Source organism: Ornithorhynchus anatinus, chromosome X5, assembly GCF_004115215.2.
Source record: "Ornithorhynchus anatinus isolate Pmale09 chromosome X5, mOrnAna1.pri.v4, whole genome shotgun sequence".
In the NCBI taxonomy this organism is placed as follows: domain Eukaryota; kingdom Metazoa; phylum Chordata; class Mammalia; order Monotremata; family Ornithorhynchidae; genus Ornithorhynchus; species Ornithorhynchus anatinus.
The window spans coordinates 5,951,358-5,968,475 of record NC_041753.1 but is presented as its reverse complement, the minus strand read 5'-3'; the positions used below and the strand labels follow the sequence as shown (position 1 = coordinate 5,968,475).

The window sequence follows — 17,118 nt, the reverse complement described above, 5'->3', positions numbered from 1 at the left end:
CCTCCCGCCCTCCCGCCCCTAGGTCTCGGTTTCCGGATACCGTCCCGAAGACCAGGGTGGCCGCTCCCACAGCCCTAAAAATAATCATCATTTGTGGTATTGGTTAAGCGCTTACTATCTGCCAGGCACCATACTGGGCGCTGGAGTGGATGGAAGCAAATTGGGTTGGACTTGGTCCCTGTCCCTCATGGGGCTCACAGTCTTCATCCACACTGGATAGACGAGGTAGAGAGCGGTTCAACGATTGGCGGGAAAAGTAAGGGATTGGAGGCGGGAGGGGGGCAAAGGCCACCGCCATCCGGGTAAGGGAACAAACTTCCAATTCGACGGATCCCCCTGGCAGTCAGCAACCTCACACGCTGCCCAAGAGACGAGAAGGAGACATTCAATCAGAAGCTGCTTGTTTAAAAAAATACTTTATTATCAAAGACTTTTCACGCTCTACATTTAAAACTGAAAACTAGACAGACTTTCTCACCTGGGGATATCTGGGGGCGGGCCCGAGACCACTTTGGCTATCTTCTACCTCCGGGCCAGCCGGATCTTTCTTTAGCTCAAGCAGAAGGGGGTCTCCTGGTCCCGGAAATTTCCAGAAAGAGAGAGAGAGAAGCCCTGACTTTCTGGGGTCGAGGTATACGGGAAGATGAGTCTCCAGCCTGGAGGCCGTTGTTGGTCGCTCTTTACTTTTTGGGGTGCTACCCGTCACCGGACTCCCCAGGATGGGGCAGTTGTCCAGAGCCCCCTCCTCCCTCCCCCCCAGCTCCTCAGTAGCATCCCCAGTCCAGAAGGGATGCCGGGAATCATTTCAGCCCCCTCCCCGATTCCCCGGATCCCCAGGGACTGGGGACCAAACAGGTGCAGATCTTGAGGGACTCTGATCTCAATTTCCTCCTCCCCCAGCCTGGGAGGGGCCAGGGGATTCCTCTGGGCCGTCCGTCCTTCCGTTGGTCCAAGAAGTGACAGGGTCCGTGGGTCAAGCCGGCTCTCCCCGGTCCCTGCCCAGCTCAGGACCGCCCAGAGAGGCCTTGGGGGTCGAGGAGCTGAGCTGGGAGGGCGATTTCTCACCGCCTTCTCCCTCACAGGGACGTCACACACTCGGGCCTCTGGATCTGCAACTGTGCAGGGGTGGAGAGTGGGGTACGACAGTGAGGCCTGGGGATCGCGGAGGCTCCAGCTGGGAAGGCCAACCCTCCCTAGCTTCATCCGGGAGAGAACAGGGCAGACGGGACTCCGGCCTGGCTATGGAGTCCGAGGCCCAGAAGCACCGCCACGGGGCTTCTCTTCAGGGCCGGACCGGGCTGACTCTCGGAAAGGAGACTCCTCTCCAGGGCCTCGTCCCTGTCATAAACCCCAAGATGGCACCCGGGGTGGGGATGAGCCTGTAGCGCGAGGGCGGAGCCTAATGGGAATTTGGTGCTGCTTTCTTAAAATAATTTCTTAATGGTATTTGTTAGGTCCGGGGTCTTTTTCATGATATTTGGTAAGCTCTTGATGATGGTAATAATAGTAATAATGATGGGCTTTTTTCATGATATTTGGTAAGCGCTTGATGATGATGATAATGTTAATAATAGTGATAATGATGATGACAATGGTAATAATGATGATGATAATAACTAATTAACCTGTCTCTACCCCAGCTCTATTACAGTACCTGGAACCATAGTAAGCACTTAAAAAATACAATGATAATTATAATAATAATAATCATAATTGTAGCATTTGTTAAGCCTTTACTATGTGCCCAGGCACTGCACTAAAGGCTGGGGTGGATACTAGTTAATCAGGTTGGACACAGTCCCTGTCCCACATGAGGCTCTTAGTCCTAATCTCCATTTTACAGATGAGGGAACTGAGGCACAGAGAAGCGACGAGAATCTGCCCGAGATCCCACAGTCGACAAGGGGCAGAGCGGAATTAGAACCCGGGTCCTCCGATTCCCAGGCCCCGGCTCGGTCCACTAGGGGGCGCTGCTTCCACAGTAATGATAATAACAATAACAATAATGATAATAATAATGGTATTTGTTAAGCGCTTACTATGTGCCATGCACTGTTCTAAACTCTGGGAGGTAATCGGGTTGTCCCACGTGGGGCTCCCAGTCTTCATCGCCATTTTACAGATGAGGGAACTGAGGCCCAGAGAAGTGAAGTGACTTGCCCCAAGTCACCCAGCTGGCAAGCGATGATAATAATAATGACGATAATAGTAATAATCATGGTATTCGTTAAGTGCTCACTATGTTACAAGCACAGTACTAAGCTTCGGGGTACTAGATATAAGGTAATTAGGTTAGACATAGGTCCCTGTCCCACCTGGGGCCCACCGTTTTAACCCCCATTTTATGGGTGACGTAACTGAGGCCCAGAGAAGCGAAATGAGACGGGGAAGAGGCGGAATTAGAACCCAGGTCCTTCTGACTTCCAGGCCCGGGCTCTGTCCACTAAGGGGCGTTGCTTCCCCACTGCTTCTTACCTTGATATTGGCATCAATGCCATGTAGAGAAGGCTGGAAGGTGCTGTAAACTGTGGACAGGCTGTACTCGTCATTCTTCAGTCTGTCGTCTGCAGGGAGGAAGCAGGCACTGAGGGCTTGTGAAGGGCCCGGGGATGATGGCGGGGTGGGGAAGGGACCCTGGAGAGGAGTTGGGCTGCACCTGGATTTGCCCCCTTTATCCCCCTCCCCTTCAGCCCCCCGGCACTTATGCCCATCTCTGCCCATTGATCCTAATAATAATGATGGTATTTGTTAAGCGCTTATAAAGTGTCAAGCGCTGTTCTAAGCACCGGGGGAGATCCAAGCTGATCGGGTTGGACACAGTCCCTGCCCCACGGGGGGCTCACAGTCTTCATCCCCATTTCCAGGTGAGGGAACCGAGGCCCAGAGAAGTGAAGTGACTTGCCCGAGGTCCCACAGCAGACAAGTGGCAGAGCCGGGATTAGAACCCACGTCCTGCTGACTCCCGGGCCTGGGCTGTAGCCACTGGGCCACGCTACTTCTCCTCACGCTGTTTTTTATTTTAATGTCTGTCTCCCCCTCTAGACTGTCAGTTCCTTGTGGGCAGGGAATGTGTCTACCAGCTCTGTGCGCTCTGCACTCTGCAAGTGCTAAATAAATACCACTGATCGATTATATTGTTCTCTCCCAGGCACTCAGTAAGTCTTCTGCCGACTTGTTCATTCCAAGCGCTTAGTACAGTGCTCTGCACATAGTAAGCGCTCAATAAATACTATTGAATGAATGAATTGAATACATACAGTAAGTGCTCAATAAATACCATTGATTGATGGCGATCGAGTCCCAAGCGGGTTGGGATGCCCACCTTTCCCCGCTTCCTCCCCGCCCTGGTGGCTCGTGAGCTGCGGGTCCAGCTGGTGGTGGTCTGGGAGGCGGAGGCCGTCCCATAGGAAGCTGGGCAGGGGGTGGAGGCCGTCCCATAGGAGGCTGGACAGGGAGCCGTCTAGGCTATAGGTGGTCGAGAGTCTACCTCCTACACAGGGGCTGGGGGAGGTGGCGGACGGTGAAGGAGGCCGAAGTGGACATCACCTAGCTACCTCACCTCACCTACCTACTCCGACCCAGCCCGCACATTTTGCTCCTCTAATGCCATCCTTCTCACTGCCCCCCATCTCCTCCACCTCGCCACCAACCCCTTGCCCACGCCCTGCCCCTCGTCCTCCCTCCTCAAATCTGACAGACGATGACTCTCCCCCACTTCGAAGCATTATTGAAGGCCCATCTCCTCCAAGAGGCCTTCCCTGATTAAGCCCTCCTTTCCTATTCTCCGCTCTCTCCGGTGTCGCCCCAACTTTGCTCCCTTTTTTCCCTCCGGCTCCACGGCACTTATGTCATTTACTGATTTATATTAATGTCTGTCTCCCCCTCTAGACCCCAAACTGGTTGAGGTCAGGGAACCTATCTGTTAATGTGTCATATTGTCTTCTCCCAAGTGCTTAGTCCAGTGCTCTGCACACAGTAAGTGCTCAGTAAATTCTGACTGACCAACTGACTAACTGGCATTACCTTCCCAAAGATCCCAAGGGCCAGGGGAGGTAGCAGAGGGGGAAGGGGGCCGGAGCGGACGTTACCTTCCCAAACATCACAGGCCACATTTTGGAAGCCTCTGATGTCCGTCCCGGAGTTCTCTTCCATCCACGGGCTGAATCGGTCAAATTCCCTGCAGACAGAAACGTCGCTGAGCCCCTTCCTCCCCGACCCCCGCTGCAGGAAAATGAGGGAGTGGACAGAGAGGGGTCTGGGCCTGCCTGGGAGTCTGTCTCCTCCTCTAGCCTGTAAGCTGGAGGGAATGTGTCTATTGTTCTGTTGTGCTCTCCCAAACGCTTAGTCCAGTGCTCTGCACATAGTAAGCGCTCAGTAAATGCTATTGACTGACAGAGGGACTGACTAAGGCCAGGGATGTGGTTGGGTTGTAGCCAGATGTGGCTGTGGGCATGTCCGTGGTGGCTCGGGGCTTCCTCCCCCCGGCTTGTGGGGACTCACCTGCGGGAGCGGACCCGGGATCGATGCAGGAAGACGGAGAGGGCCACGATGACCACAACCAGCAGCAACCCAGCTGCTCCCAGACCCCCGTACACCGCCATCTTCAACACGCGCGTCTCGCAGTGCTGGCCCCGGTACCAGTGCGTGTCCGTCGCGACGCAGCTGGACGGGGATGGAGACGGGGACAGAGACAAAGAGACAGAGAGGGGTCAATCCATGCGTTCATTCGGTCAGTCGTATTTATCGAGTGCTTACTGTGTGCAGAGCACTGTCCTAAGTGCTCGGGAGAGGACAATATAACAATAGAACGGATACATTCCCTGCCCATGCCAAGCGCTCTGTACTAGGCGCTTGGGAGAGTTCAATAGAACAATAGAACAGACACATTGCCTTCCCACAAGGAGTTGACAGTTTAGAAGAGGGGAGACAGGCGATAATAGAAATAAATGACAGATAAGGACATAATAACTATGGTATTTCCTAAGGGCTTCCTTTATGCTAGGCAGTGTACTAAGCCCTGGGGTGGATACAAGCAAATCGGGTTGGACACAGCCTCTGTCCCACATGGGGCTCAGAGTCTTAATTCTCATTTTACACCTGAGGAAACTGAGGCTCAGAGAAGTGAAGTGACTTGCCCACGGTCACAGAGCAGGCAAGCGGCAGAGCAGGATTAGAACCCACACCCTTCTGACTCCAGGCTCTGTCCATTATGCCATGATGTAAGCATTGGGGGGCTGTGAGGGGGGATTGTCCTCTGTGTACCTCGGGCAAACCACTACACTTCTCAGTGCCTCAGTTCCCTCCTCTGTAAAATAGGGATTTAAGTCTGTGAGCCCCATGTGGGACCACCCGATTAGCTTGTATTTACTCCAGTGCTTAGAATAGTGCTTGGCACATAGTAAGCGCTTAACAGATACCATCATCGTCATTATTATTGTTATAAAGGGAGGAGGCCGAGGGTCCCGGCGAACCGGTCACTCACTAGCAGCGGGGGCCGGATTGCTCCAGGTGACATTTCCCCCAGTTGCAGTTCACGGAGCCCTGCACGCCATGGGTGCAGTTGTTGACGCAGATCAGCTTCCCGCCCACCTCCACAACGCGGTAGAATTTGGAGAACGCAGGGATCGTCTTATTGTTACACTGCTCTGTTGCCACGATGGGTGGGGGGGAAGACCAGAGGGGAAATAGCTTAGGGTCAGGCTGGGAGGTCGGCGTGGTGCCGGCCCCCCATGCCCGGCTCTCCCAGTGCCACAGTCCCCACCCACACCGAGCACTTACCTTGGGGATTAAAGGTTGAAGATATTTGGATCAGCCTGGTGTCCGATTCATTGTAACACAGGTTCAGGACTACAAAGGGAGAAAGAGAAAACAGAGGCTCTGTCCACCTTCTTCGGGTCCCAAGACAGAACAATCTGAAGGCTTGGGCTCCGTGGGGTGGAAGGACCCTTCTCTTTCTTTTTCTATGATATTGGTTAAGCGCTTACTAAGTGCCAGGTGTTGAACTAAGCACTGGGGGAGATCCAAGCTAATCAGGTTGGACGCAGTCCACGTCCCACGTGGGGCTCACAGTCTTCAACCCCATTTCAATAATAATCATCATAATAATTATGATATTTGTTAAGTGCTTACTATGTGCCAAGCACTGTTCTAAGCTCTGGGGTGGCTACAAGGTGGGGCTCGCGGTCTTCATCTCCATTTTACAGACGAGGTAACTGAGACCCAGAGAAGTGAAATGACTTGCCCAAAGTCACGCAGCTGACAAGCGGCGGAGCGGGGATTAGAACCCACGACCTCTGACTCCCAAGCCTGGGCTCTTTCCGCTAAGCCAGGAGATGAGGGAACTAAGGCCCAGAGAAGTAAAGTGACTTGCTCAAAGTCGGACAGCAGAGGGGCGGCAGAGCCGAGATTGGAACCCAGGTCCTCCTCACTCCCAGGCCCAGGCTCTATCCACTAGGCCAAACTGCTTCCCTTTGTTTCCCTACCGCCTACCATATGAGCCAGGGCCTGCCACTCGTCTGCTGTGTGAGCTTTGTCGCGTCACTTCACTTCTCTGGGACTCAGTTCCCTCATCTGCAAAACGGGGCTGAAGACTGTGAGCCCCAGGTGGGACAGGGACTGGGTCCAACCTGATTAGCTTTAAACCATCCCAGTGCTTAGCACAGTGCTTGACAGAAAACAAATACAGCGATCGTCATCCTCATCTCCCCGGTCCCCAGGAACGCCGCAACCCCGGGGAATTCACCTGAGCAGTCCGTCTGGTTGACGGCTGTGGCATCCTTGATCCTGATCTCTATTTCTTTGGTGAGATTTTGGAACATCTCCTCGTATCTGGGTGAGTACCCGATCTCCACGATGACGTCATAGTCCACCACGATACTGCCATTTCTAAGGCCACAGGAAATCAGGATTTAACCCTCTCCGGTATCGGGCCAGGGCAGATTGGGTCCCCACCCTGAATTCAGGGACCGAGAGGAGGCCGTGATAGGGGGTGGGGCGGTTGGGGTGGGGACGGAGGGGAGGTGGTAAACTCCATGAGGGCAGGGAGTTGTCCGGCCTGGCATCCAGAGGGGGTGGGGCAGTGGCATGAGTGGGCCGATCAATCAATCAATCCTTCCATGCTCCCAGAGAAGTGAAGTGACTTGCCCACGGTCACCCAGCAGACCAGCGGCAGAACCGGGATGAGAACCCAGGTCCTTCTGACTCCCAGGCCACGGTCTATCCACTAGGCCACGTTGCTTAAGTAAGGGAGACATGGGGGTGGAACTGAAAGAGCTCATTCTCCCCGTCACCTCACGATCCCACGACCGGTCCTCAATCCTTACGTTAGTTTGTTAATTTGTACTCCTCGATACTCAGTGATGTTCTCATAAATCTTGTCCATCTGAAAACGTAAAAGGGTCGCAGGTCACCCGCCCAGCCCTCTTCCACTCCTCCCGCCTCCTGAACCCCCAAAGTCGGGATTGGCATCTGACTCTTCACTGCCTGGGAGTTTCCCCACCCCCTCTCCCCAGACCGTCCAGTCCAACCCAACTGGTCCCCCTCCCCGAGCGGTGGTCAGGGTCTCCCGGAGGCCGCGAGGAGCCTCTCACAGTCCAGCCCAGGGGACGGAGCGGGGTTGGTCATCTTGCTCGTTGTGGGCAGGGAATGTGCCTGTTCATTGTTCTATTGGACTCTTCCAAGCGCTTAGTACAGTGCTCTGCACGCAGTAAGAACTCAATAAATACGAATGAAAGAATGAATGAATGAAGTAAGTCTCGACGGTTGGCTCACCTGCGCATGGAACAAGGCGGTGAAATTCCGATAATCCTCTGAGGAAGGGTTCTCCATGTTCTTGGAGAAATTATGGTTGGTCACCTTGACGGACAGCAGCACCGTGACGTTGACATTCACCGGGGGCTCTGTGGGAAGCAGCCATTGTCCTGAGCAGGCCCTGCCGGGTCGGGGTACGAAATGCGCCCCACTTTCGTCCTGCCTGCTCCCCAGGGGTCGGGGCGATGACCTCGCTCGCCCAGTGGTGTGGGGCCAGAGGCAGTGGTGGACTGGGGAGGGGGTCCCCCGGGTCAGGGACTCTGGGCGCCCCAACAGACTAACCTAAGAAGATGATGTCCTGCAGATTCTGGCAGTTGGAGCCAAAAGAGCCACTGAGGCAGGAACAGCTGGTCCCATTCCAGATTCCTCCATTTTGGCAGGGACCTGGAAGGGAGAAGCGATAATGGTCATCATCATTATTATCATCGTCGTCATCGTGGTATTGTTAGTCAATCAGTGGTCCTTTTTGTGCGCTTGTTATGTGCAGAGCACTGCACTAAATGCTCGGGAGAGTAATAACAATAATAATAATGGTATTTATTAAGCGCTTCCTATGTGCCAAGCACTGTTCTAAGAGCTGGCGTAGATACAAAGTAATCAGGTTGTCTCACATGGGGCTCAAAGTCTTAGTCCCCATTTTACAGATGAGGTCACAGAGGCACAGAGAAGTGAAGTAACTTGCCCAAAGTCACACAGCTGACAAGTGGCGGAGCCGGGATTCGAACCCATGGTCCCTGACTCCCAAGGCTGGGCTCTTTCCACTAAGCCACGCTGTTTCTCTACTGAATAAGCGCCGTACCGTACAACAGAATTAGCAGACACGTTTCCTGCCCTTAACAAATTTACGGTCTAGAGGGAAAAGGTCATCCAGTTGGACACAGTCCATGTCCCACCCGGGACTCACAGTCTTAATCCCCATTTTTACAGAGGAGATAAACTGAGGCCCAGAGAAATGAAGTGACTTGCTCAAGGTCACATGGCAGACAAGTAGAGGAGCCGAGAATAGAATGCAGGTTCTTCTGATTCCCAGACCTGTGTTCTATCCCCCTCTAGACTGTAAGCTCGTTGTAGGCAGGGGATGGGTCTGTTATTGTTATATTGTACTCGCCCGAGTGCTTATTACAGTGCTCTGCACACAGTAGTGCTCTATAAATACGATTGATTGACTGACTGACTGACTATCCACTAGGCCACGTTTCTTCTCCAAGCACTTACTATGTGCCAAGCACTGTACTAAGCACTGTACTAAAAGCTTTCAGTGGACAGGGAATGTGTCTACCAACTCTGTCATGTTGTACTGTCCCAAGTGCTTAGTACAGTGCTCTGCACACAACATGCGCTCAGTAAATATGCTTGATCGATTGCTGGGGTAGATACGAGTTGATCAACAGGTCCCACATCTAAGCAAGAAGGAGGACAGGTAGAGAATCTCCGTTTTGCAAGTGAGGGACCTGAGGCTCAGAAAAGTTAAGTGACTTGCCTGAGGTCACACAGTGGGTAAGTGGTGGAATTGGGATTAGAACCCAGGTCCTGTTGCCAAATTGTACATTCAAGCGCTCAGTACAGTACTCTGCACATAGTAAGTGCTCAATAAATATGATTGAATGTTTGAATGAAAGGTCCACAGACTCCCAGGCCCAGGTTCTTTCCTCTAGACCTTGCTGTTTCTCAAAGAGAGAACTGACCTGCTGTCACAATGGGTGTGGAAGTGCTTTGAACAGTAGTTGAAGAGACGAAAGCAGAGGTCGTGACCGAAGAAGAATCGGTTGCCACAGATGTGGTGGATGCAGTGTCGGTCAGGGTCTCCGTTGAGGTGGACGAGAAGGTGGGCGTCCACGCTGAGGAGGTTGATGTGTCTGAGGGCCCTGGTGTGGTGGCTAAGGAAGCTGTGGTCAAGCCTGTCGTGGAGGCCGTGTCTGGAGATCCAGATGGGGCCGTGGTGGAGGAAGAAGAGGTCATCCCAGATGCGGTCGATGCTGTGTCTGTGGTCCCAGCTGACATGGTTGAAGAGCTCAAGGTCTCCGTTGAGGTGGACGGGAAGGTGGTCGACCAAGCTGAAGAGGTTGCCATGTCTGTGGTCCCCGCTGTGGTGAATGAGGAAGCTGTGGTCAAGGCTATGGTGGAGGTCGTGTCTGGAGATCCAGTCGGGGCCGTGGGGGACGAAGAAGTGGTCATCCCAGATATGGTGGATGCCGTGTCGGTCAGGGTCTCCGTTGCAGTGGACGAGAAGGTGGTCATCCACGTTGAGGAGGTGGCCATGTCTGTGGTCCCCGGTGCGGTAGCTGAGGAAGCTGTGGTATCGGCTGTGGTGGAGGCCGTGTTTGGAGATCCAGTCGGGGCCATGGTGGAGGAAGAAGCGGTCATCCCGGATATAGTGGATGCCGCGTTGGTCAGGGTCTCCGTTGCAGTGGACGAGAAGGTGGTCATCCACGTTGAGGAGGTTGCCGTGCCTGTGGTCCCCGGTGCGGTAGCTGAGGAAGCTGTGGTATCGGCTGTGGTGGAGGCCGTGTCTGGAGATTCGGTAGGGGCCGTGGTGGACGAAGAAGCGGTCATCCCGGATATAGTGGAGGCCGTGTCGGTCAGGGTCTCCGTTGCAGTGGACGAGAGGGTGGTCGTCCAAGCTGAGGAGGTCGCTGTGTCTGTGGCCTCCGGTGTAGTGGCTGAGGAAGCTGTGGTATCAGCTGCGGTGGAGGCCGTGTCTTGCGATCCAGTCGGGGCTATGGTGGACGAAGAAGCGGTCATCCCAGATGTGGTGGATGCTGTGTCCATGGTCCCAGCCAACGTGGTTGCAGAGCTCAAGGTCTCCGTTGCAGTGGATGAGAAGGTGGTCGTCCAAGCTGAAGAGGTTGCCGTGTCTGTGGTCCCCACTGTGGTGACTGAAGAAACTGTGGTATCAGCTGTGGTGGAGGTCGTGTCTGGAGATCCAGTCGGGGCCGTGGTGGATGAAGAAGTGGTCATCCCAGATATAGTGGAGGCCGGGTTGGTCAGGGTCTCCGTTGCAGTGGACGAGAAGGTGGTCATCCACGTTGAGGAGGTTGCCGTGTCTGTGGTCCCTGGTGTGGTAGCTGAGGAAGCTGTGGAATTGGCTGTGATGGAGGCCGTGTCTGGAGATCCAGTAGGGGCCATGGTGGACGAAGAAGCGGTCATCTCAGATGCAGTGGATGCCGTGTCCGTGGTCCCAGCCAATGTGGTTGCAGAGCTCAAGGTCTCCGTTGCAGTGGACGAGAAGGTGGTTGTCCAAGCTGAGGAAGTTGCCGTGTCTGTAGTCCCCACTGTGGTGACTGAGGAAACTGTGGTATCGGCTGTGGTGGAGGCCGTGTCTGGAGATCCGGTTGGGGCCATGGTAGACGAAGAAGTGGTCATCCCAGATGCGGTGGATGCCGTGTCGGTCAGGGTCTCCGTTGCAGTGGACGAGAGAGTGGTTGTCCAAGCTGAGGAGGTAGCTGTGCCTGTGGCCTCCGGGGTGGTGGCTGAGGAAGCTGTGGTATCAGCTGTGGTGGAGACCGGGTCTGGAGATCCAGTCGGGGCCGTGGTGGACGAAGAAGCGGTCATCCCAGTTGCGGTGGATGCCAGGTCCGTGGTCCCAGTTGAAATGGTTGTAGTTCTCAAGGTCTCCGTTGCGGTGGACGAGAAGGTGGTTGTCCAAGCTGAGGAAGTTGCTGTGTCTGTGGCCTCCAGTGTGGTGGCTGAGGAAGCTGTGGTATCAGCTGTAGTGGAGGCCGTGTCTGGAGATCCAGTCGGGGCCATGGTGGATGAAGAAGCGGTCATCTCAGATGCGGTGGATGCCGTGTCCATGGTCCCAGCCGACGTGATTGCAGAGCTCACGTTTTCTGTTGCAGTGGAAGAGAAGGTGGTCGTCCAAGCTGAAGAGGTTGCCGTGTCAGTGGTCCCCACTGTGGTGACTGAGGAAGCTGTGGTATCGGCTGTGGTGGAGGCCGTGTCTGGAGATCCAGTTGGGGCCATGGTGGACGAAGAAGAGGTCATCCCGGATATAGTGGATGCTGTGTTGGTCAGGGTCTCCGTTGCAGTGGACAAGAAGGTGGTCATCCACATTGAGGAGGTTGCTGTGTCTGTGGTCCCTGGTGCGGTGGCTGAGGAAGCTGTGGTATCAGCTGTGGTGGAGGCCGTGTCTGGAGATCCGGTCGGTGCTGTGGTGGACGAAGAAGCGGTCATCCCGGATACAGTGGATGCCGTGTCGGTCAAGGTCTCCGTTGCAGTGGACGAGAGGGTGGTCGTCCAAGCTGAGGAGGTTGCTGTGCCTGTGGCCTCCGGTGTGGTGGCTGAGGAAGCTGTGGTGGAGGCCGGGTCTGGAGATCCAGTCGGGGCCATGGTGGACGAAGAAGCGGTCATCCCAGATGTGGTGGATGCCGTGTCCGTGGTCCCAGCCAACGTGGTTGCAGAGCTCAAGGTTTCCGTTGCAGTGGACGAGAAGGTGGTCGTCCAAGCTGAAGAGGTTGTCGTATCTGTGGTCCCCACTGTGGTGACTGAGGAAGCTGTGGTATCGGCTGTGGTGGAGGCCGTGTCTGGAGATCCAGTTGGGGCCATGGTGGACGAAGAAGAGGTCATCCCGGATATAGTGGATGCTGTGTTGGTCAGGGTCTCCGTTGCAGTGGACAAGAAGGTGGTCATCCACATTGAGGAGGTTGCTGTGTCTGTGGTCCCTGGTGCGGTGGCTGAGGAAGCTGTGGTATCAGCTGTGGTGGAGGCCGTGCCTGGAGATCCAGTCGGGGCCGTGGTGGACAAAGAAGTGGTCATCTCAGATGCGGTGGATGCTGTGTCCATGGTCCCAGCCGACGTGGTTGCAGAGCTCAAGGTTTCCGTTGCAGTGGACGAGAAGGTGGTCGTCCAAGCTGAAGAGGTTGCCGTGTCTGTGGACCCCGGTGTGGTGACTAAGGAAACTGTGGTATCGGCTGTGGTGGAGGCCGTTTCTGGAGATCTGGTCGGGGCCGTGGTGGACAAAGAAGCTGTCATCCCAGTTGTGGTGGTTGCCATGTCGGGCAGGGTCTCCGTTGCAGTAGACAAGAGGGTAGTCGTCAATGCTGAGTAGGTTGCTGTGTCTGTGGCTCCCGGTGTGGTGGCTGAGGAAGCTGTGGTATCAGCTGTAGTGGAGGCCGTGTCTGGAGATCCGGTCGGGGCCGTGGTGGACGAGGAAGCGGTCATCCCAGATGTGGTGGATGCCGTGTCTGTAGTCCCAGCCGATGTGGTTGCAGAGCTCAAGGTCTCCGTTGGGGTGGATGAGAAGGTGGTCGTCCACGCTGAGGAGGTTGCCGTGTCTGTGGTCCCCACTGTGGTGGCTGAGGAAGCTGTGGTGTCGGCTGTGGTGGAGGCTGGGTTTGGAGATTCAGTCGGGGCCGTGGTGGATGAAGAAGTGGTCATCCCGGATGCGGTGGATGCCGTATCCATAGTCCCAGTTGAAATGGTTGTAGTTCTCAAGGTCTCTGTTGCAGTGGATGAGAAGGTGGTCGTCCACGCTGAGGAGGTTGCCGTGTCTGTGGTCCCCACTGTGGTGGCTGAGGAAGCTGTGGTGTCGGCTGTGGTGGAGGCTGTGTTTGGAGATTCAGTCGGGGCCGTGGTGGATGAAGAAGTGGTCATCCCGGATGCGGTGGATGCCGTATCCATAGTCCCAGTTGAAATGGTTGTAGTTCTCAAGGTCTCTGTTGCAGTGGATGAGAAGGTGGTCGTCCATGCTGAGGAGGTTGCCGTGTCTGTGGTCCCCACTGTGGTGTCTGAGGAAGCTGTGGTACCGGCTGTGGTGGAGGCCGTGTCTGGAGATCTGGTCGGGGCCGCGGTGGATGAGGAAGCAGTCATCCCAGATGTGGTGGATGTCGTGTCTGTAGTCCCAGCCGATGTGGTTGCAGAGCTCAAGGTCTCCATTGAGGTGGATGAGAAGGTGGTCGTCCACGCTGAGGAGGTTTCCGTGTCTGTGGTCCCCACTGTGGTGGCTGAGGAAGCTGTGGTAGCGGCTGTGGTGGAGGCCGTGTCTGGAGATCCAGTTGGGGCCGTGGTAGACGAAGAAGTGGTCATCCCAGATGCAGTGGATGCCGTATCATTTGGTGTCTCCATTGCAGTGGACGAGAAGGTGGTCGTCCGCACTGTGGAGGTTGCTGTGTCTGTGGGCCCCGCTGAGGAAACTGTGGTATCAGCTGTGGTGGAGGCCATGTCCGGAGGTCCGGTCGGGGCCGTGGTGGAGGAAGAAGCGGTCGTACCGGATGCGGTGGATGCCGCATCCGTGGTCCCAGCAGATGTAGTTGTAGGGCTCAAGGTCTCCGTTGCGGTGGACGAGAAGGTGGTCGTCCACGCTGAGGAGGTTGCCGTGTCTGTGGTCCCTGCTGAGAAAACTGTGGTTTCGGCTGTGGTGGGGGCCATGTCTGGAGATCCAGATGGGTCCGTGGCGGACGAAGAAGCGGTCATCCCGGATACGGTGGGTGTGTCTGCTGAGCCTGTGACATCTGCTCTGATGAATGTCGAGTCTGCCAACAGAAGTGGAGATTTGAAATTGGCTGGGGCAAAAGATGTTTATGAGCCACGATCGAAGTGCCATCTCACACCCACCCCTCTCCCCTCACTCTCCCAAGATCTTTTTAGTTTTATGGTACTTGTTGAGCATTTATTATGTGTCAAACACTGTTCTAAGCACTGGGGTAGATATAGAAGCAGCGTCACTCGGTGGAAAGAGCCCTGGTTTGGGAGTCAGAGGTCATGAGTTCTAATCCCAGCTCTGTCGTTTGCCAGCTGTGTGACTTTGGGCAAGTCACTTAACTTCTCTGTTCCTCAGTTACCTCATCTGTAAAATGGGGATTAAGACTGTGAGCCCCACGTGGGACAACCTGGTTACCTTGTATCTACCCCAGTGCTTAGAACAGTGCTTGGCACATAGTAAGCGCTTAACAAATACCATAATTATTAATTATTGTTATTATACGAGTTTATCAGGTCGGACCCAGTCCCTGTCCCACTCCCAGGTCTTAGTTTCATTGAGGATTGGCCCAGCCTGGATGTTTTCCGTGCTTCTTGTGGGCGGGGAACGAGTCTTCCAAATCCCTCTGTGGACCCCTGTGGACTCTTATGGACTAATATGGACTCTTCCAAGTGCTTCAAACAGAGCTCTGCACACAGTAGGTGCCCAATAAATTCCACTGATTGATGGGGGTCATCAGGCCAAATAGAATAGAATAAAGGTGACCCTGGAATAAAGGTAAAATAGTAACAATGCAGTAACAGTAGAAAGCAGCATGACGTAGTGGCTAGAGCCCGGAACTGGGATTCAGAAGGATTAATCCCCGCTCTGCCACTTATCAGCTGCGTGGCTTTGTGCCAGTCACTTCACTTCTCTGTGCCTCAGTTCTCTCCTCTGTAAAATGGGGATGAAGACTGTGAGCCCCACGTGGGACAACCTGATGAGCTTGATCTCCCCCAGCGCTGAGGCACGGAGAAGTTAAATGACTTGCCCGAAGTCACACAGCTGACAAGTAGCAGAGTTGGGATAAGAACCCCCGACGTCTGAGCCCGAAGTCCGTCCTCCTTCCACTAAGCCACGCTGATTGGTATTTGTTAAGCGCTCACTGTGTGCCAGGCACTGGGGTAGATGCTAGATAATGAGGTTGGACACGGTCCCTGTCCCACATGGAGGCTCACAGACTTCCTCCCCATTTTACAGAGGAGGCAACTGAGGCCCAATCCCTTCAGAGGCAGGAAAGGGCCGGGATGGACCGTCGCTCGAATCCCTGGTGGGGCCACTTCGGGGTTCCTCCGTGGGCCGTGGGCCGAACACTGGGCTCTGAATCAGTGAGGCGTGGGCAGAGTTGGACTCTGCTCCTTGGTAACGTGACACAGAAATGGTGTTGTTCTCTGGAAGAAACAGTTACGAAACCAGGGAACCATGTGTTGTTATGCAGGGTCCCCGGAGGGGTGGAATTAACTCCTAGAAGTCTTCCCCCCCACACCTTCCCTCAGCCCCCTCCCCAGCTTCCATTTTTTAGGCACTGTACTAAGCGCTGGGGTAGGTACAATTCAATCAGGTTGGATACAGTCCCTGTCCCACATAGTGCTCACAGCTTTGATCCCCATTTTCAGATGAGGTAACCGAGGCCCAGAGAAGTTAGGAGGCTTGCCCAAGGTGACACAGCAGACAAGGGGCGAAGCCGGGATAAGAACCCAGGTCCTTCTGACTCCCAGGCCTGTGCTCTATCCACTCGACCAGGCTGCTTCTCTTTCCCTCGGCTCCCTCCCCCTCATTCTGGATTTCAAGCCTCTTCGCTTCCCCAGCCCACTCGGCACCCTGGCAGCTAGGACCCAGCCACCCCCTCCTCACCGTCTTTCCACTCTTCCTCCTCCTCTTCTGTGCTGCCTCAGTGGTTCTTACTGAACGCTTACTGCACAGTCAGCGTTAAGGGGAGTCCAGTACAACAGAATTGGTAGGGGTAATCCCTACCCTGCCTCCTCCCTTACACTTCTTCCTCCTCTAACAATCGCTGCCTGAGCCTTTGCTCTTTGCAGAACACTGGATTAAGCACTTGGGAAAGTCCAGTAGAACAATCTGACAGACACATTCCCTACCCACAACAATTTTCCTGTCTAGACGGTGAGGCAGACAGTAATAGAGATAAATAAAATTTATTTTCTCTACCAGAACTTTAAGTGCTGGGAAGCTGTCCTCGTATCCAAGTGGGCCCAATCTCCTTGGGGGGCAATGTTATATTCATAATAATAATAATAATGTTGGTATTTGTTAAGTGCTATGTGCGGAGTACTGTTCTAAGCACTGGGGTAGATACAAGGTAATCAGGTTGTCCCACGTGGGGCTCACAGTCTTAATGCCCATTTTACAGATAAGGTCACTGAGGCCCAGAGAAGTGAAGTGACTTACCCAAAGTCACACAGCTGACAAGTGGCGGAGCGGGATTCGAACCCATGACCTCTGACTCCCAAGCCCAGGCTCTTTCCACTGATCCGCACTGTTTCTCAACTCAGTTCATGAGAGTCAATTCATGACTCTCTCCCCCTTCAGACTCTAAGCTTGTCATGGACGGGGAATGTGTCTACCAACGCTGTTATATTGGACTCTCCCAAATGCTCAGTACAGTGCTCTGCCCACAGAAACTGCTCAATAAATACGATTGATTGATAGATTGGACCTTCCTGCTTCCCACTTCCTCCCCCTGCCCCGTCTCCCCACCCCATTGTCCCTCGCCACACCTCTCCTCTCTGTTACCTCCCAGATCTGTGCCACCTCCCTCCGCATATCAGTTAATCAATCAATACCGAATGGTTGTTGCCTGCAGAGCACTGTACTGCCTTTGACAGTGTGGA

General features: G+C 54.4%; 1 protein-coding gene across 1 annotated transcript in view; it reads right to left on the bottom strand.

Moving 5' to 3' along the window:
* Positions 1-400: 400 nt before the first annotated feature.
* The window catches only part of LOC103167190 (mucin-22), a 28,901-nt gene continuing 12,183 nt past the window's right edge, over positions 401-17,118 (bottom strand). Inside the window, exons 2-12 of the mRNA XM_039910819.1 lie at positions 9,495-14,279; positions 8,092-8,193; positions 7,771-7,898; positions 7,323-7,381; positions 6,743-6,885; positions 5,779-5,847; positions 5,483-5,645; positions 4,501-4,662; positions 4,089-4,177; positions 2,476-2,564; positions 401-1,115 (exon numbers count right to left, since the gene is read on the bottom strand). Of these exons, the coding sequence (XP_039766753.1) occupies positions 1,077-1,115; positions 2,476-2,564; positions 4,089-4,177; positions 4,501-4,662; positions 5,483-5,645; positions 5,779-5,847; positions 6,743-6,885; positions 7,323-7,381; positions 7,771-7,898; positions 8,092-8,193; positions 9,495-14,220 (5,769 nt within the window). The 5' untranslated portion in view covers positions 14,221-14,279 and the 3' untranslated portion in view covers positions 401-1,076. The remainder of the gene's footprint in view (positions 1,116-2,475; positions 2,565-4,088; positions 4,178-4,500; positions 4,663-5,482; positions 5,646-5,778; positions 5,848-6,742; positions 6,886-7,322; positions 7,382-7,770; positions 7,899-8,091; positions 8,194-9,494; positions 14,280-17,118) is intronic.